The sequence below is a fragment of the Vigna angularis genome, chromosome 4 (genome assembly GCF_016808095.1).
Source record: "Vigna angularis cultivar LongXiaoDou No.4 chromosome 4, ASM1680809v1, whole genome shotgun sequence".
Taxonomy (NCBI): domain Eukaryota; kingdom Viridiplantae; phylum Streptophyta; class Magnoliopsida; order Fabales; family Fabaceae; genus Vigna; species Vigna angularis.
This window is the reverse complement of record NC_068973.1, coordinates 14,148,917-14,170,571: the sequence shown is the minus strand read 5'-3', so window position 1 is coordinate 14,170,571 and position 21,655 is coordinate 14,148,917. Positions and strand designations below refer to the sequence as shown.

General features: G+C 32.1%; 2 protein-coding genes across 2 annotated transcripts; both read left to right on the top strand.

Moving 5' to 3' along the window:
- Positions 1-3,826: 3,826 nt before the first annotated feature.
- LOC108330822 (uncharacterized) lies at positions 3,827-8,003 on the top strand. The gene is made up of 2 exons (XM_017565388.2): positions 3,827-3,976; positions 5,215-8,003. Exon 2 carries the CDS (start codon positions 5,404-5,406, stop codon positions 7,735-7,737), a length of 2,334 nt encoding a protein of 777 aa, XP_017420877.1. The 5' UTR covers positions 3,827-3,976; positions 5,215-5,403; the 3' UTR covers positions 7,738-8,003.
- Positions 8,004-9,311: 1,308 nt separating this feature from the next.
- Positions 9,312-15,969, top strand: LOC108332019 (nuclear transcription factor Y subunit C-1). The gene is made up of 2 exons (XM_017567103.2): positions 9,312-10,263; positions 15,731-15,969. Exons 1-2 carry the CDS (start codon positions 9,596-9,598, stop codon positions 15,732-15,734), a joined length of 672 nt encoding a protein of 223 aa, XP_017422592.1. The 5' UTR covers positions 9,312-9,595; the 3' UTR covers positions 15,735-15,969.
- The last annotated feature ends 5,686 nt before the right edge of the window (positions 15,970-21,655 follow it).

Sequence of the window (21,655 nt, the reverse complement as noted above, 5' to 3'; positions counted from 1 at the left end):
GTTGATAATTTATGAGATTTTTCTTCTTTGATAGTTAATGAAGGTAAAGATATGCTTAATTGGATTTTGGATGATATTGGTTTACTTTCTCGAAAAGTTGCAAAAATTTGTTACTCTTTTGGAATGGAATGTGTAGAATGAGGTAATTTGATTTGGTTCGATGTTGTGCACCAATTAAAACTTTGGTTCTTTGGAAGGTGTTGTATCATCGTTGTTTAACTATTCATTTTGAAGTTATAAAAGGGGGTGTGGTTTTATACTTTGTGTTATTTGTGTGGTAATAATATTGTATGTTTTTCTATTTGTTCTTTAACTATTATATTGTTATGTGGTTGTGGGAAGAGTTGAAGAGAGTTTTTAGGATTTGTAGTTTTTCTCTTTGGATATAGTTGTTAAATTTATGAAGTTTCCTAGTAGTCTTTTGTTTAAAGTGATTAAAGTAGTTATCAATCATGACTGCGATTATCTTGATGATTTGGAGAATGACAGATCATAGTAAAATTTAGGTTCCAATAGCTTTTACTTCTACTATTTTTCAAATTAAAGAGTTGGAGTGTATTTTTGAGAATAAATCAAAGAAGGGAGTAATATTGTCTTTGATTTTTTTTTGAGCTAAAAAAATTAATATTCAAACTAGGGAGGATATGGTGGTTTCATTTACAGATATAATATGACAAGTTTCATATGTTAATTGACTCAAAGTAAATATTACTGGTGCAACCAAAAACTATCTTTGTTTAGCTACATGTAGTTGTAGTTTTAGAGAAAATCGAGGTAAATCTGTGAATAATTTTTCATCTTTTTAGGGGTGCAGACTTCTACTTACGTGAGTTGTTTTTGTTTTGGAGTATGTTTGGAGGGAAAACTTTCATAAACTTTGGTTAGAAAGTCATTTTACTTTAGTTTGTCATACTTTTTAGATCAATTATTGATTTCTTAGATCAATTATTGATTTCTTATAGTTTTAGAGAGAGATGACATCAATGTTTGTATTTTTGTAAGCATGTCTTATTCAAAGTTTCTCATAATGTATAAGTTAACTAATTTAACTTTTTATTTAAATAAAACAATATAACTACTTTAATGTTTACCTCCATTTTTCTTTTTTATAATAGGTAAATTTTGTTTATGTTTAATGAAGTGTAACATGGGCATTGTGTGGTCTCCCATATTTTTTTATAATTTTTTATAATGACAAGTGATTGATTAGCTTTGGAAACTATTGGTATAAAAGAGATGTCAAAATAATGATGTTTAGTCTAAGCTTATTTGTAAATATATAATAAAATATTTACTTTTAAATTATAATATAATAAATAATTTGAATTTTAATATTTTATAAAATAATTTATTTTAATATTTAATAATTAGTTTAATAAGGAAAAATATATATTTAATCAATTAATTTTATTATATATTTTTGAATTAACATTATATATAATAATTAAATATTTATAAATATATTTTATTGTTATAATAAAATAAATGATTAATGAAATAAATATAATATTTTGTTAATATATATTTTATATTAAAATAAATAATTAATTACAAATTTGGCTGCTAGGAAATAATTTATGAAGAATGCTTCAAAATCTCAAAAAAAATTATCAACATTATTTTTGTGGTAGAATTATTTACATAATATGTAGCATCCAATTATTTGAAAAACAATATGCATTGATTGAAAAAAATATATATAACATGTTAGCCATAAGATATAATAATGTTTTTAATTTGTCATTGTCAGCTATAAAAGCTTCGACACAATGTTTAAGGTTCTCTTCATTTTTTTCTTTCTTTTTGTGGATAGATCATCACCTGCATGCATACTAAAACTTTATCAAATTGTAGGTTTTAGCATAATGAAAAGATTTCATTGATTTACCGTGAGTGATATTTCCATATTAATAATTCTTTAGTTGTTATCATGCATGTTGAGCATTTATTGTCAATTTGATTGTCATAAAATCTATGCATAATATTTTAAATTCTTATCAATATAAATTAACATTATTTGTGTTAGGATTCTTGACATATCAATACCTTCCAATTATAAAAGAAGATCCTATAGCCTTTAATTAAATTAACAAATTTCTCAAACCCTAATCATATATAAAAGTTAATTTTAGTACATGTACATATCTATATTTATAACTATGTTAAAACAGATTAATGATACATTAGCATGCATGTTGTGATTATTTGTAAACTTAAAAATACTTCCATAATAGGAAAAAAAGTTTACCAATAAATTAAAATTAAATTATACATAGATCATTTTCTTAGAAAATTCTATAAATAACTTAAAAAAGTAAATTTCATTTATTTCTTTTTTTTATATATAAATGAAATTGGGGGGCACATTTGTAATATCTGTATAATGTCTCATATAAGTGGAGAAAAAAAGGAAAATAAGATATAAGGCTAATCATATTAATAACATTACTTTTTTTATCTTTTAAAATACCAATAGCTTCAATTGAAGTTACCCTTTATAAGAAATTCAATTATACAACAATTACTTCAAGAATAATTAGTTGAAGAAGCCTCATTTCTCGACACAAATTTACCCTACACACATGGCAATATAATGTTTCAATTAGTATTGATTTAATATATGTAAAGTCAATAAAAAAAATGTAAGGCTAATTTGATGGAGGAATGTATATTTATAATATTTGCATAATGGCTCACTCATGCAGGGTGAAGAAAAAGGAAAATAAAATAAATTATGAGGCTAATATTATTGATTGGACTACCTTTTATTGATAAAACTAAATTATCTTTTATTGATAAAACTAAATTATCTTTTATTGAAGTCACCATATACAAGAAATTCAATCCTACAACAATATTATCACATTAATTACTAGTTAATTTATTGAAACATTTTTTCACAAAAACAGCACCGTTTCACAAACACATTGATATGGCAATACAAACATTACATTGTTATGTAATAAAAAAATTTAAAATTTCCTTTCCATTTTAAATACGTAAACAAATTAATACAAATATAAAGCCAATCCATGATACATTTGACAGAGTAAATGCGTTTATAGTATTTGTATACTGTCTCAGCGAAAAAAGAGAGGGAAAAATAAAATATAAGGGAGATATAATTAATAGCATTAATTTAATTAAATCAATCTACTTTTATTTTAAATATATATAAAATAAATTTAAAAAATAAAACATTCTTAATTGAATTAAGTCACCTAATCTATTAAATAGTAATTATAAATTAGATTACTAAATTTATAATTCGCCAAAAATTAAAAAAATTAAACTAATTTAATTATTTTTAATTCAATTCATAATAAATCAAACTACTTAAATCGTATTAATTCACTTTAATATGTCTCTATCCAATGTCTCGTATCATTCTTAAATTTTTTTGTAACTTTTACTTTAAATAAACATCTTATAATACTTACTAAAAGCAATATATATACTGCTAAGATAAAAAAATATATTTTCATGATTATGATCCATATCTTCAATTTTTATACCATACATATTTTAATAGAAAATAATTTATATGCTTCGAATTTAAACTTAGGACATGACTTATCGTCCTCTCAAAATAGATTTGAATTAAAAATCATTAATTAGAAACGCGTAATAATAATCGTATTAATGTATTATCTTAATTAAAACCAGGTAAGATTTTTATGAATCTGATGATTTTTTTGTAGGTTATTTATTTATTTATTATTTTGTTATTATGGTAATATATCAGGTCAAAACAAAAAATATTTGCCTTATTTAAAACATTTCAGAGGTGTATGAGAAACAGTATAAAAACCTCTCACCATGAAGGCCTAACATGCACCGCACAGAGTAAGCTTTGAAACTCTGATCGGAGCCCAAATTCGCTCAACTCTGGAGCCACCGTTTTCCAAATCATTCACAAAATACAGAGAGCCTTCTCTACTCAATTGCTCGCTACGCTTCGTTCGTGTGCCTCCAGGTTAAGCCTTTACCTGATTCTCCTTGTGCTTTCTCTTTATCTGAATCAATGTAGTTTTGAATTATGTGATTGTGTTTTGGTTTTCCGTATTATGATATCTGTAGTGGTAGTAGTAGATTCCATTGGGGAAACAATGTTGAAGGGATTTTCTGTTTCTTGGGCGGTGTTTGTATATTTGATTTTTTTTTTGTAACCGTAACGGAACCTCCAATGTGGCTGTCACGACTGTGACGGTGCGGTGTGGCTATCCATTTCTGTATACAATTTTGAAACCTTGAATTTTTTGTGATTAGAAGTATTCAAAATGTTGAACTTTTTTTTTCTCTGTTTTTGATTGTTCCTTCTTGCGGCTTTTGTCTGTTCATTTTAAGGGCTGCATGAGTGGTTCGCCCTTTTTTGGTGGGAGCCTTAGGGTTTGTTTTATTTTTCTCTTTTCAAAAAATATTTGTAATTTTCAGAATTCAATTACGCAAGGTTGCTCAGACAGCATGTCAAGGGTGGTGCAAGGCACAAAGTAGGGTGCGGAATTGAATGAGAGGTTGCAAAAGATGAAAATTAAAAATGAAGATGAGAAACCATTTTTCTTTTGTTTCAATTTTTGGTTTTTTTAAAGACTTTCTCTGGAAACAATTTTCAAAACTGGATAGATTTTAGATGATAAATTGGTAATGAACAGAATGGAATTGTTTTTGAGTAACAGTTTTAAAAAACAAAAGGTGGAATGGAATCGGATAGACCCCTTTGAATTTACGTTTAGTTTTTAATCGCCTTTATTGTTAATCGTGGATGTTTGTTAAAGCTGTTCATTTGAAGAGTTGCATTAGCGAGAATTTACTTGTAAGAAGAACTATGCTTAGTTTTGTTAGCCTGATAATGAAAGAAGTGATTGGAAGTAGAAACTGTGTTTTGGCATTTGCGCTTTTTGATTACAACATGATCCTTTCTTTTGCGATTTCCTTCTCCACGATCAGCAAGGGTTTGGTTGTGGTTGGGGAAGGTTGCAAGCGACTGAGGATGTGAAAATATGATGGCAATCTAATATCATGATATTGTTAAGCTTAATTTGAAAATTCAATACTCAATATGTATATTGAATTTGTAGTTACCTAATTGTTTAGAAAACATGCTGGAAATCAATGTAGAGAAATATGCATTCCGAAAAATTCCATTATTCATTATGCCATGGTTGTTTTTGTTTTGTTGCTAATTTAGTTGTATCACTTTTTTAATGTTTATAGGGTTTACTTGGGGCTTCTGTAATTGAAGGAAGTGTCTTCATTGTGCATGTGGAACTGTCAGATTCTGGGTCTAAATTTTATTGTTGGGTATTGTCCTACCTCCTTGTCGGTATCACCTTGATGTATACTTCTGAGGAAGGAAATAAAGAAGTGTAATTAGTGGCCATTTGCAGAGACACACTGGCTAGCATGGAATGTAAAAAGGATGGTGCCGTAAGGGCAAAAGAACTTGCAGAGAAGATGCTTTTACAGAAGGACTTTGGTGGGGCAAGAATGCTTGCAATGAAGGCTCTAGAATTATATCCCAATCTTGATGGCCTTCCTCGATTTCTGGCAACTATTGAGGTGTATATCGCAGCCGATAAAATGGTTAATGGAGAAGTTGACTGGTACAGGATCCTTGGTGTGCAACCCTTGGCTGATGAAGAAACAATTCGAAGACGATATAGGAAACTGGCTCTTACTCTGCACCCTGATAAAAATAAATCTGTAGGTGCAGATGGGGCGTTTAACCTTATCTCACAGGCTTGGAGTTTATTATCTGATAAGGACAAGAGGACCACATATGACCAAAAGTACAATTTATGGCGAACATATCATGGTAATCCTGGTGGGAAACCATCTGCGCCAGTTACTCAGAATGGTTTATATAGTAGTTTATTCAGGCCTGTGTTGTTGAAACCCACATTTTGGACCATTTGCAACTTCTGTAAGACAAAGTTTGAGTACCATAATGTTTATATTAACTCTGATCTTATCTGTACATGTTGCCATAAGCCATTTGTGGCTTCTGAGACATCACCTCCACCTGGATACAGAAATGGTTCGTCCTCTTCAATAATTTCTCAGATGAAGCAACATAACTTCAACTTAAGCAGAATGGAAAGAAGTAATGGAAATCATGTTCCCGGAAGGACACCAATGTCTGCTGTCAATTCAGCACATGGGTCAGGTCCTTTCTCTATGCCTAGTGGCACTTTCCGGATACCAACATCAGCTTCTAGTGCTGCAGAAACTCTTGGTGCATTTAGGATATCTTCTGAAAATTTGAAGAGAATGCATGAAGATTCAACAGTGTCTTTAGAGGATGCCCATATTGGGAAAATTCATGCTGCTGAGAGAACTGGTGCTGGTTCAGTTTTTCAGTCCTCTGGTTTTGGTTCATATTCTATTATGAAAGGTGACAAGCCAAGGAAGAGAAGGTCCACTGATGAACATAAAGTAGGTAGAGATGGAAGAGATATGGAAAGCAAAACAGTATCTCAAACTGAAGGAACAAACTTGGCTAATGAATTTGGGTCAGGAAGGGTTAATGCTGCTGGAATTTACAAACGCAATGGTGTTAGGGAGGTATCACAGCTTCAAATGAAGCACCTATTGATGGAAAAGGCTCGGAAGGAGATTCTTAAAAATCTTGGTGAATTGAAAGCTTCTTCTGCATCAAAGAGTCTAAACAAGTCAAAGAATACTGACTCAGAAATCAGTGAGAGGGGGAAAAGTTGTGAAATGAATGGTTTAAAGCCTGGTGCGCTAGAATTTGTTGATTCTAAGGCTGCCGGGAAGAAGTGTTTTTCTGTTCATCCAGATCCTGAGCTTCCTGGTTCTCTCTCTATGAATGTTCCAGACCCAGATTTCCATGATTTTGATGGAGACCGTATTGAAAGTGCTTTTGGTGAGAACCAGGTCTGGGCTGCATATGACAATGATGATGGCATGCCCCGGTTCTATTGTTTAATCCATGATGTAATCTCAAAGAATCCTCTGAATATGAGGATAAGCTGGTTGAATACCAAAAGCAATGATGAATTGGCCCCAATAAAGTGGATCAGTTCTGGCTTTCTTAAGACCAGTGGAGAGTTCAGAATAGGAAAGCGTGTGTATTATAGCACTCTTAACTCCTTTTCGCACAGGGTGAAATGGACAAAGGGTTCGAGAGGGGTTGTCCATATATATCCGAAGAAAGGTGATGTATGGGCACTGTATCGGAACTGGTCCCTTGACTGGAATGAATTCACTAAAGATGAAATCATACAGAAATATGACATGGTGGAGGTGCTTGAAGACTACAGTGAAGAGCAAGGGGTGAATGTTGCCCCACTTGTCAAGCTTGCAGGTTTCAAGACGGTATTTCGGCAGAATGTTGATCCAAGAAAGGTCAGGAATATTTCAAAGGCGCAGATGTTTCGTTTCTCACACCAGGTACCTTCATACTTGCTTACTGGTGAAGAGGGTCCCAACGCTCCTAAAGGTTGCTTGGAGCTTGATCCTGCTGCTACGCCGATGGAGCTTCTTCAGGTGTTAGCTCAAGATCTGGAGCAAGAAATAATAATGACAACTGAAAAATCTGTGGAAGATGAATTGAAGCACAAAGAGAATTCCAAGGAGGAGGGTTCGCTTAAGGGGTGCCAGTCAACCAAGGAAGAAGGTTCTGATGCAGGATTAGGAGAGAAGAGAAGCAAGCCTGAGATTTTGTTTGTATATAAGCGGAGACGTCTGGGGGAAAAGAGAGCTGTGAAGTGTTAATTAAAGTAATGTTAATGATTGGGAAGAGATTTTGTGTTCCATTTAGCCAGAGATAGCAAATTTAATTAGTCAACAAAACTATAGCTTACAGTCACCAACTCAACATACATTAGAACAGTTTTTGCTGTTTTTGCTGTATATTGGCGGGACTACAGTTTTGCTTTGAGTTTTGCCATTGCCCTCAGGACTTATTTCAGTTGTATCTATGAAAATCTATGAAATGCCAGTGTACGGTAGTTATTAGTTTCTGCAAGCCAATAAATTTCAGCATCATTTTTAACTTTTTTGACCGGGAACATTGATCTCCATGTTCAAAAATTCATTTTTTTCTAAAGAATCCTGCTATACAGGTCAAATCATACACCATAAGATGTTTTTTTTTTCACCTCAAGGATTAAAGCATTTATACCTTAGAAGTTCCTCATGAATTCCGTTCTTCTTTCAAATTTGAACAAATCTTAAAGCCTTTACAATACTAGTAATATATTCAGTTTTTTTCTTTTAAGAGAAAATCTCAGATGATATTAAGATTATGCTTAAACTGTTATTTTTTCTTTTTCATTTGGGAAGCTGGATGCTCTTAGCTCTAGTTCGTTATGAAGTTGTTTTGAGAGAGCTTGAGATAGGGTTTTTTGTTATATAATTACGTGGTTAAATTGTTGTTCATGGATCCACTATTCCTACACTTGTAACTGCGCCACACTTTCAAATTTGTTTCCATAGTTGAAAAAGTTAATACGTTCTTCTAGTTCGAAATCTTTCAACTATGTTCTTATTTACTAATGGTAATTGATTTTGTCAATTGAAGATGCTCTCCTAAGAATTTATGTAGATTATGTGAACTTAAGCAATTATGCTATATATCAAATAGTTTCGTGCATATTTATTTTTTAAATAAGACATTCTATATAGTAGGTTAACGCAACTTAGATGGTAATGTGATTAAGATGCACGAGTTTATTTATTTATCTATTTTTTAAGGTATAAAGATGAAATCACAAATTTAAACTATAAAAATCTAGTCACAAAATGAGTGAATTTTGTAAACTTTCAAAATTAGTTTAACGTTATATCAACTTTGTTATTACTGTTGTCCTTATAAGTAAACGCTCTTTCAATTCATCAACGTCTTCTAAGGAAAATAGTTAATTTAGTTTGAGCACGGAAGACTTATCCTTTTCATAAATAAATTTTCAACGTTAATTCATTCAGAATTCTTATTCACAAAGCTCTCTTTAAAATGCAGTCATACTGAAATTGTTATTTTTGACACGGTTAGATAATATTATTAATATATAAAAAATACGAAGTTATTTATCATATTTGAAATTAATTATTCAGTATAAAAAAATATTCTCATGTAAAAGTAAAACTGGTTTCTTTGTTAAATTTCTGATGGTTTTTATGTGCTACGGGGTTTAGGTGATATTTGGAGAAAAAGTTATGAAGTAATAAAAATGATTTGATTGTAGAAAAAGAATTATTAGAGAGAAAAGGGAGAAATGAAAGATTGGGTTGGTGATGCCGAATGGTAGAAGAGGATGGAGGTGATAGATGGGCAGAGCAGAGTAATATTGGAAGGAAAGAGAAAAAAAGGAAAAAAGGGGAAAGGCATTTACAATGTTACGTTTGGTTGCGTTACGAAGTGAGTGAGTGAGTGAGTCCTTGGTTGGCCTAGGGTAGGTCGGGTCATTTTATTGTTTACCTTATCCCACCACAACACATCATATCACACATCGCGCTCTCGTCTATTTTATTTCCCATTTTCTGAATCACTCACACCACACTCAACACAGCACAACATAACAACACAACACTCAGCAGCAGCAGCAGCAGCGCAATTCTCAGAATTGGGGGAATGGAGAACAGCCAGCAAGGGGGCCAAGGGCAATCGGGAGCCTACCCCGGCGCGGCAGCCGGAAGTGCAGGTGCAGGTGCAGGTGCGCCACCCTTCCAGCACCTCCTCCATCAGCAGCAGCAGCAGCTGCAGATGTTCTGGTCCTACCAGCGTCAAGAGATCGAGCACGTCAACGACTTCAAGAACCACCAACTGCCCCTCGCTCGCATCAAGAAGATTATGAAGGCCGATGAGGACGTCCGCATGATCTCGGCAGAGGCCCCAATCCTCTTCGCCAAGGCCTGCGAGCTCTTCATCCTCGAGCTCACCATCCGCTCCTGGCTCCACGCCGAGGAGAACAAGCGCCGCACCCTCCAGAAGAACGACATCGCCGCCGCCATAACCCGCACCGACATTTTCGACTTCCTTGTTGACATCGTTCCTCGCGACGAGATCAAGGACGATGCCGCGCTCGTCGGGGCTACCGCTAGTGGTGTGCCTTACTATTACCCTCCCATTGGCCAGCCTGCCGGCATGATGATTGGCCGTCCCGCCGTTGATCCCGCCACCGGAGTCTACGTCCAGCCCCCGTCCCAGGCCTGGCAATCTGTCTGGCAGTCCACTGCCGACGACACATCGTACGGTGGCGCAGGCGGAGCCGGTGCGCAGGGGAGCATTGATGGCCAGAGGTACATAACTGACTTCTCATTTAGGTCCCGTTTGGTCTTGAAGAAAAAAAAAAAAGAAATAGAAGGCAGACATAGACATAGAATAAATAAGTTGATAACCTAACAAGTAAATCTGAATCTTAGTATGTTTGATAGAATAAAACTAGGTAAGATAAAAATGTCCTGATAGGAGGAACAAGAGTTCACATTGGTGCATTTGTATATATGTGTTTCTCTTAAAAAATACAATCAAGATATCCCATAAGATGAACCTTGTTCCCAAGCATTTATGTATAAGAGCAGCAAAATTCAGAATTGTTTTGAGGATTGCATATTAAATGGAAAGACAGATTATGCTATTAAATCTGCCACAATAAAGTAACACCATTCCATAAAATATGACAATAAAACAAATGCATAGCATTTAACATCTCAAATTTTACCATATACAATACCTGTTATACCAAACAATCTTAGTATTATTTACATTTAAAGATCAAAAGACACATTATTAATAGTCCCATCAGATTAGGGACAGTAGGGATGAAAAAATACGCATATCTAAATATGTTTACTTGTAAAACATGGATATCAAACTTGGACCACATATCAACTTGATTAAGGCATCAGGCCAGTAGAATATTAGTTCTGAAAATTAGTAATCAAGTGTATATTTAAAAAATAAATATTAAAGAACATATTACAGATAAATATGTACATTGTTTTTTAATAAGCTGTGAGCAAATCTCATGATGATTAAATAGCCAATCAATTAAGGAAATATCTTGAACTGAAGATATAGAAAATATGTTATGTGACACATTGCTTGCTATTAAAAGGGAACTAGTTTGTCTCCATTTTATATATAGAGGCTCCCTCAATTATGATCTTAATAAGGATTAAACACTAAAACACATCAATAACAGGATGTTATCCACAATTCTTACAAAAACAAAGGTCAAATTTTCAGATAGAAAAAATGTTGTCATCCTATAAGTTTTATCTAATAATGAAATATGATACTGTCCAAAACATGACATGCGACTCAAATAAACATCTATATATAAAAGGCTCCTAAACATATAATATTTTATACTCAAATAAAAATTATTTTTCAGTTTTTCATATAATCATTGTTACATTGTTTCATTTAAATCTTAAATTAGAAGGACATTATGGTTAGATATTTTTATATTTGTAATTAAAAAAATCAAAATAAAAATATATGATTATCAATTAGCTTTCTTACAAGAATATAATTAGCCACTATTTTATTAATTTTTAGTTCCTTATATTTTGGGATTTTATTTCACTAATTCTATTTTTTAACTTTTAGATCCTTGTATTTTGGGATTTTATTTGACTAGATTTGTTTTAAGTTTTCTTTCGTATTTTTTCCTCTTACTTTGTGGTCTTTTAGTATTTCGTACTCTTCCTAATTCCTAAATCTCAGAGACATCTTTTCTTCTTCTAAATTCTTAAACTTTGATAGTATCTGGTACACTTCCTAATTCCTAACCCTCGGAGTATCTCTTTCTTATTTGAGGTATACCTTCCTCTTCCTAGTTTCTAAATCTTTATTTGTTAGATGGAATTGATAAATTTGAATATTCTTACTATTCCTAAATATTTATTATTTACATGACTACATGCCTATAACATTGGAGCAAATGAGTTTGATAAGCTAGAGTATAATATTAGAGCAAATGAGTCTGATAAGATTGAGTTTCTTTCCTTTCTCTAAATCCCGAAGTCTGCCTTCAGTATTAAATCCCGGAAGTCTGTCTACAATACTAAATCACGGAAGTCTGCCTACAATACTAAATCACGGAAGTCTGCCTACAATACTAAATCACAATACTAAATAACGGAAGTCTGCCTACAATACTAAATCACGTGATTTAGTATTGTAGACAGACTTCCGTGATTTAGTACTGTGATTTAGTATTCTAGGCAGACTTCCGTGATTTAGTATTGTAGGCAGACTTCCGGGGTTTAATACGGTAGGCAGACTTCCGGGTTTAATACTGAAGGTAGACTTCCAGGATTTAGAGAAAGGAAATAAACTCAATCTTATCAGACTCATATGCTCTAATATTATACTCTAGCTTATCAGACTCATTTGCTCCAATGTTATAGGCATATAGTCATGTAAATAATAAATATTTAGGAATAGTAAGAATATTCAAATTTATCAGTTTCATCAACTCCAATATTGTAAGCACAATGTAAATAACAAATAAAGATTTAGGATATACCTCAAAGGTTTAAGAAAGAGATACTCTGAGGGTTAGGAATTAGGAAGTGTACCAGATACTTCCAAAGTTTAAGAATTTGGAAGAAGAAAAGATGTCTCTGAGATTTAGGAATTAGGAAGAGTACGAAATACCAAAAGACCACAAGATCACCGAGGTTTAAGAATTAGTAAGAGAAAAAAATACGAAAGAAAACTTAAAACTAATCTAGTCAAATAAAATCCCAAAATACAAGGAACTAAAAGTTAAAAAAGAGAATTAGTGAAATAAAATCCCAAAATATAAGGAACTAAAAATTAATAAAATAGTGGCTAATTATATTCTTGTAAGAAAGCTAATTGATAATAATATATTTTTATTTTGATTTTTTTAATTACAAATATAAAAATATCTAACCATAATTTCCTTCTAATTTAAGATTTAAATGAAACAATGTAACAATGATTATATGAAAAACTGAAAAATAATTTTTATTTGAGTATAAAATATTATATGTTTAGGAGCCTTTTATATATAGGTGTTTATTTGAGTCGCATGTCATGTTTTGGACAGTATCATATTTCATTATTAGATAAAACTCATAGGATGACAACTTTTTTTCTATTTGAAAATTTGACCTTTGTTTTTGTAAGAATTGTGGATAACATCATGTTATTGATGTGTTTTAGTGTTTAATCCTTACTAAGGTCATAATTGAGGGAGCTGGTAGAGGTAGCCTCTATATATAAAGTGGAGACAAACTAGTTCCCCTTTAATAGCAAGCAATGTAGCACATAACATATTCTCTATATCTTCAGTTCAAAATATTTCCTTAATTGATTGGCTATTTAATCATCATGAGATTTGTTCACAGCTTATTAAAAAACAATGTACATATTTCTCTGTAATATGTTCTTTAATATTTATTTTTTAAATATACACTTGATTACTAAATTTTCATTTTCAAGAACTAATGTCCTACTGGCCTGATGCCTTAATCAAGTTGATATGTGGTCCAAGTTTGACATCCATGTTTTACAAGTAAACATATTTAGATATGCGTATTTTTCATCCCTACTGTCCCTAATCTGATGGGACTATTAATAATGTGTCTCTTGGTCTTTAAATGTAAATAATACTAACATTGTTTGGTATAACAGGTATTGTGCTTATAGTATGGGAAAATTTGAGATGTTAAATGTTATGCACTTGTTTTATTGTCATATTTTATGGAATGGTGTTACTTTATTGTGGCTGATTTAATAGCATAATCTGTCTTTCCATTTAATATGGTTTACTCCTTAAGTCATTAGTTAGTTTACTTGATTTCGTAGTTCGTTAGGATGTTATTTTTGTTGCATCTTGGTATGGGCGGATTATATAGAGCTACAGGATGCCTTAATGGTTTAGATGAATGTTAGCAAGCCTCTAGAGATGATCTGAAGGTGTCCTATGATCAGTTTATTCAAAAGTGTGTTCTGTCCTGTTTTTTTTTTTTGCAATCAGAGGGTCTTTTAACTTTGAGGGGGTTCAGTTATTTGAATTATGGGACCCTCTTGTTATTTCCAATCCTTTTTAATTATCAAATGTTTTAGATACTGGTTAACATAGTCTCTCATGAACCAAGGTTCCAGAGGTATTTCAGAACAGGTCCGACCAATTGGGATAAGTCATTGTATCGAAGATGTATGATGTCAGTCTAAATCTGGGAGGGTACACAACCCTCAAACCTTGAGCCAACTCTGAAAAGACAATAAGAATAACAAAACTAGCATGAGATTTAGTCCTCAACTGAGAGGGCACAATTACAAACCAGTAATTTTTCATTTGTTCTCAGCAACTAGATTGATTTAATTGTTAATTTTTCTGTGTTTTATTTGTCTTGCTTTTGGGGGAGTAGTAGGAAAAGGAAATTTTCAGACTTTGTGAACAGAAGCCAGAAGTTAGAAAGGATGTAGCACATTGATAACTCTTGTAGGACATGATTGATTTTTTTTTTGAGCTATATGCTAATCATATCTATTTGCATATCTACTTACACAAACTTGTATCTATGACTTCAACTTAAATCATTTTGCTAAGTTTATGTGTGTTTTAAGCGTCCTTTCTTAGAGGCCATTATGGAAACAGTAGCTTAATGTCCTATACGAAATTTCTGCCATTACCAAATTCAGGAGGATATTTGATTAATGCTCTGCACGTGTGAAATTTATATTGTTTTCAGATTTTTTAAACAGTGACTGTAGTTCATTGGTAGGTCGTTTACTTTTGGGGTTTAATTGATATATTTGTTTTGCAAGCACTGTTTTAACTTGGAATTTTACTCACTCTTAATCGTGTAAAAATATGGCTTCAATTTAAATCAAGTTACATTGTTAACGTGTCTTTTAGATGTGTTCTTATCATTGTCTTCCATTGGAGGAGGCTTAATGAGATGCCAAGTGGAGGACTAGTTCTTCTGCAAGAACCCATATAAACTGGTTCTTAATCACACAGTAAAACAGAAAAGTAGAACCCACATAAGGTGAATTAAGAATCCAAGTTAGTTTCTTATGCTGGAGTAAAAATAGACTAAGTTCTTAAATCTTTCATGGCATTGAGGAATCACAAAAGTGTATTAAGAAGCCAAAATTAGTTTCACTATTGGAGAGGCTCTTAGGATTCAATTGCAAGGAATGGAGAATGAGTCCATGGTTAGGATTCAATTGCAAGGTATGGGGATTGAAGTCCCATGTTAGAAATATGAGATGTGGTACTCTTCTCAAAGTTCTTATCAAATACTATGAGAGCTTTCATTTCTGGCTTTGCCTGATATAGTCAAGGGTGTAATGCACAGTCATGGTAGGAGCTGCAGAATATGGAGGAATGTTATGATCTGATTACAAGGTGATGACTTACAAGGTTCTTATCACGTTATGACAACAGTTATCTTTTTGTCATTAGGGAAGTGGTTAGTCACATGAACCCAGGCGATGTAATAATTTTCTGTTATGTATTAAGTAAGAAATAGATCACTGACTTCTAAATTGCCAAATTGCTAGCATTGGCACATATGTGAAAATTAAATGCAACTTTCCTAAAATTGGCACCTTATGTTTTGCACAAGACTGAGACGGAAGACACTTTCCCTGTTACTTATTTTATTTCTCTCCTACTATGTTTTATTTTTACGAGTAGTTGTTTTGTTTATCATGTATACTGATCTATGGAAGATGGAAATTGTTCTAATGACTCACAAGTTTTGTTCGATGCAGCTGAGTCACTTGCAAATGAAGGAGTTATGAAGATGCTGAACTTGCTTGGAATTTTGATTGTTTGGAATTGAGAAATGGTTTTGTTAACTAAATTTTTATGGGATGACATTATGAACCTGTTAACTTGATGAAGAACAGCATGATTTAACGACTTATGTACAAAAATTTAAAATTAAACATTAATCATTATGTGTGAAACATGTTTGAACATGCTAATACCTTTTATTTCCTCGTAAGCATCCCATGACACCACTGTGCTTTGACTCAGTGAATATCTGTAGCATTCATTTCTATCTCTATGATTTAGGTAGAATATTTTTTTCATCTTTAGGAAGAATTTCTATCCCGTAACACTAATTATTGAAAAAATTTCACTCCTTATAACGACTAGATGGATCTCCAAACGTTGACTAAAAGGGTTGGTGTTTATTAAAAGACTTTTGAGAGAATAGAAGAAATATTTAAAGTGACTTTTACCTTTACTTTTAAACAATTTTATTTTTTTAAGTGGTAGGACAACTTTTATTATTAAACCATAAACAAATTGACATTTGAAAAAATTTATATTTTTAGTAAAAGTTTCAAGTGAGAAAAAAAAAGAGTGTAAGATGCTATTTCTTGACACTAATAAATCAAAATATTAATATATTTGAGATGCTGCTGCACACCAGTGTAAGAAGAACTAAGGAAATTGATTCTGACACTAATCTATTCTTCTCAGTGATCATCCCATTTTTTTAATATCTTCTATTTGCTTTTTTTTCTTCACTTTGCACTAGGCGCACATCTTTCAAATTTAAAAAACTATATATCAAATTAACTAAAGCATCAAACAAACCCATACAATATATATATATATATATATAATTTAATCTGTTTATACTATATTTGTATAATTGTAAATTTATTTGAGTCACCTAAACATTAATGACAAGAGTCCATACATATTTTTAATATAAAAGAAAAAAATTATTTATTTTATTTTCTTATTTTTTTATAGTACAAACCCGTACAATATATATATATATATATATATATATATATATATATATATATATATTATTAATCAGTTTATATTATATTTGTATAATTGCAAATTTAGAAATAATAAGAATACTCAAATTTATGAGTTTCTTTAACTCCAATATTATATATGTAGAATGTAGTGATGTAAATAACAAATACAGGTTTAGGAATTAGGAAGAGGAAGATATACCTCCAAGGTTTAAGAATTAGGAAGAAAAATCTTTCGAGGTTTAAGAATTAAGAAAAATAAAGTTTAACAATTAGAAAGAGAAATGAAACTTAAATCTAAACTAGTGAAATAAAATCCCAAAATACAAGGAACTAAAAGTTAAAAATATAAAATCTAGTCAAATAAAATCCCAAAATATAAGGAACTAAAAATTAATAAATAAATCTCACACATATATATATATATATATATATATATATATATATTATTTAATCTGTTTATACTATATTTGTATAATTATAAATTTATTTGTGTCACCTAAACATTAATGATAAGAGTCCATACATGTTTTTAATATAAAAGAAAAAAAATATTTATTTTAATTTTTTATCTTTTTATATATCCGTACAATATATATATATATATATATATATATATATATATATATATATATATATATATATATATATATTTATATATAATCTGTTTATATTATATTTGTATAATTGCAAATTTATTTGAGCCACCAAAATATTAATGACAAGAGTCCATACATGTTTTTAACATAAAGAAAAACTATTATTTATTTTAATTTTTTATCTTTTAATATAGTGTTGACACACTTGTGACAAATATATACAATAAGTTTATTTTGATATGTTTTCTTAAAAAAATATTTAATGTATTCTGATGCACTGTCATTCTTACTCTTTACATTATTAAGTGGTAGATAAATAATTGGAACATATCTCTATGCTAAAATATAAAAATAGTTAATATTGTTTCAGATTTTCATTTTCTGTTTCTCCTCTATTTCTGTTTTCTTTTGTCTATTTAAGAGTTATTTTTTCTTATCCAATATACTAAAATTTCAATGCTTTGTATTTTTGGTGATTTTCCTCTTTTGTTCTCTTTTGCTTTTAAGTGCATGATATATGCATGCGTTTTTTTTTTTCATTAGGAGGTTTTGGTTTTCTAATTGGTTGCATGCATAGAGGTCAGTAGAGTGAATAAAGTCCAATATAGTATGAGAATAGGTTAATCTCTCTGCTGGCCCTCACTTCTTCCTTTCACACCATCAGTTGCAGTAAAGATTATTTTTCTTCTTGTTTTGTTCTTGTTTTCCAATGAAACTGAGTTCAACACTGATCACAATACAATGGATGTTTCTCAAAATCCATCTAATCGGTATTATCTACATCCTGGGATGAATCCAGGTATGTTTTTGATTAATCTTTAACATGATGGATCAAATTATCTCAAAGTCCATTAGTATAGATTATAATTTTTATGCTAATTGTAACCTATTAATATGAAAGAAATTAAATTTTTATTACAGGGGAATAGGCTACAATTTTAGTTTTCATTGTAGCTTATTCCAATCAGACTATAATTTTGAGTTAAAAGGTTAGACAGAAAAACTATTTATATTTGTTTCTATTTTCCTTTTTAATTATATATGCATAAGTGTGTAGTGTTGTAAATAATAAATACCTCCAAAATTTAGGAAAAGGACCCATCAACTCTAATGTTGTAAGGAAAATGTGTAGTTATCTAAATAATAAATACCTTGAAGGTTTAGGAAAAGGAAGAGTAATCAAACTTGTCTCTGTCCCATCAACTCCAATATTGTATGCACAATATGTAGTGATGTAAATAATAAATGTCTCTGAAATTTAGGAAAAGGAAGAATACTCAAACAATATTGTATGTAGGATGTGTAGTATCAGTAAATAATAAATACCCCAATATTTAGGAAATCTTCCAGCGCATGGCCTGTTCGTCTTCCCATATTACACTCGCTCTTCAAGTGATCGTTCTTTCTACAACGAGCGCAAAATTTTCCTCCTACCAACTGAGGACATGACGACTTGTAGTGGAGTTCTCCGCAATAAAAACAAGCCACCGCTCCTTGTTGTCCAGACTGACCGACAACGCCCGGGGACTAGGAAAGAGACCCACTAGAGCTAAAGGGTAGTGTGGGTCGAGTGTAAGGGGTTCTCCTCAGATTCGAGTTGTTCTTGGAAGAAATCGATCCTCTGGTGGTTTGTTGATGCTGCTTCTTCTGTTGTTCCACCTCCAAAATGTTCTTCTCCATTACCTTGGCTCTCTCCACCATGGAAGGAAAAGACTTAATACATAAACTTGAAATTAGTAGTTTGAGATCACTCCTCAATCCATTCTCAAACTTTCGGCACTGCCACTCGTCGCTTGTCGCCATAGTATTAAACCGAACCAATTGTTTGAACTTGTTGGTATATTCAGTTATCGTCATACCTCCTTGCGTCAACTGAAGAAATTCAACCTCCTTAGCAAAACGAACACTATCCGGGAAATATTCTTCATAAAACTTCTGAAAATTTCCCAAGAGATGGGAATTTGGCTGTCCGCTAATATCATCTTCATGCTGGTCCACCAATGATTAGCCTCTCCCGTCAACAGATACTCAATAAATGCCAATCTATTGTCGTCCGGACACCTCTTGGCATTGTAGATCCTTTCCATATCTCTCAACCACTGGTCGGCCTCATTCGGTAGACAATTCCCATTAAACTTTGCAGGATGATGTTGGAGAAAGCTCTCTAAACTCCATTCAGTCTGATGAGTCGCGGTGGAAGTAGACGACCCAGCGAAGTTCCTCGTGGTGGATATGATCTCCATTAGTTGCCTTTGGGTCGCTTCTCAGTTTGCTCTAGCAGCCTCCAAACTTTGTAACGCGGCCGTATTCTGTTGTACTAGGGCAGCGTTCTGCTGTTGAAGAGTCTCAATCACAGATTCTAACAACCTGGTGTTATCAGATGGATTACGCTCGGCAGAAACTGGAGGAGGAGGTCTAAGAGCCATCTTCTCTGATTAATAGAGAAAAATAACCATCAGTTTAATTCAAAGAGTCCAAAACACTCACTAAACGAACGCTGAGTACACAGCAGAAGCATAGTATACTCATAACCTACAGTACGATAAAGGAATAAAACTACTCTGATACCATTAAATGTAACATCCCAAAAATACAGTATAAAACCATATACGAGAATAATCACATATTAACAATACTACAGATCAGTTTTTCACTTAATTAGATACGATTATGGCCGAACGGCCTTACATAACAACAAGGAAATTAAAACCACGCTAGCTACAACTAGACCGAACGGTTCACAAAATAAACTATTACCGAACGGTCTTACAAAAGGGTGAAAACAACAAGTCGAACGTTCCTAAGGTTCGGCCTTCACTTCCGCCTCTTCCAATGCTTCTTCCAACAACTCTTCTCCTTCTGCTCACATCCACACAGATGATCATTGCAACAGGACAACAACCGAACGCACAACACAGACAAAAATGATAAACAGGGTAAGCTTATGTAATTTAATTAATTCAATAACAACATACAACGTTCATAATTAAATCAACAACACCCAAATCATCATTCATACGTAATGGCATACAAAGACCGACCACTTGACTCTGACTGTCTGGACTGTATGAATCCTGTGTCGCTACGATGTTTGTGCACTCGGGTGATGTAGTAACTGGGATACCCTCAATAGCTGCCACCCGAGGTTAGTCTGTTCCGTCCAAGTTAACCTTATGGACTAGGACCTCCTGCCATTCCCACACATGACTTACTCCTCTCTACATGAGAATGAGTAATCATGGAATATCAGGATAAACGCCCGCTAAGCTTTGTCCACATTCATACTTTACCAATCAATAACCACTTTCTGAGATATTCCTCCCTGGAATACTCGTTCATAATCAAACTATTTCATTCACATCACATTTCAAATTCTCTTATGCTTCATCATTAATACATTCAACTGAAATAAGATCACTCTCTCATCATAGCATAAGTCCAACTGGAATAACACTTCTTAGAAACTAACATAACCGAGCGCTGCTTATTCATTTCAATAAACAGACCCCTAAGAGTTCAAACCGGACGCCATGAAGCCTAGGCTGAGTATTAAGACTCTAGGCCGAACACCTTTTAAAGACCAACACTGTTTGATACCCAATACTAATACTGATGAGATACGCTGAAGTAACGAACGCTGTCAAGTTTGGCTGAAGACTCTTATTCTAAAAACGGTAATAATAGATTACTGAAACGAGACCCATCGCTTGGTTTAAGACCGAGCCCTGTAGAAACCGAACACTATTGAACGAGCGCTGGTTCAATACCAAGTACTTATCAGGAACGAGCGCTACTGATATCGAACGCTTGGTCCGAGACCGAGCACTACTAAACTTTAAAAATGAATGAATATATATATATATATATATATATATATATATATATATATATATATATATATATATATATATATTTGCTTCACACTTATTTTTAATGAACAATAGCGATAATATTTACGACTTTAAGTAGTGTAATATTCATTAACTAAAATGTTTAGGAAACCTATAGGAGAACTACAATTAGGCCAAATGCTCGTATATATATATATATATATATATATATATATATATATATATATATATATATATATATATATATATATATATATATATATATATATATATATATATATATATATATATATATATATATATATATATATATATATATATAAAATATTATAGAACGATCTTTATTAACAAAATTCTCTCCAGAAGAATAACTTAGTATAGATGGACGCTCAAAGGATAACTGAAAGGTTAATACTAACTCTCGGTCACAGTTTACCTAATCCTACAGAGCATTACAGGCT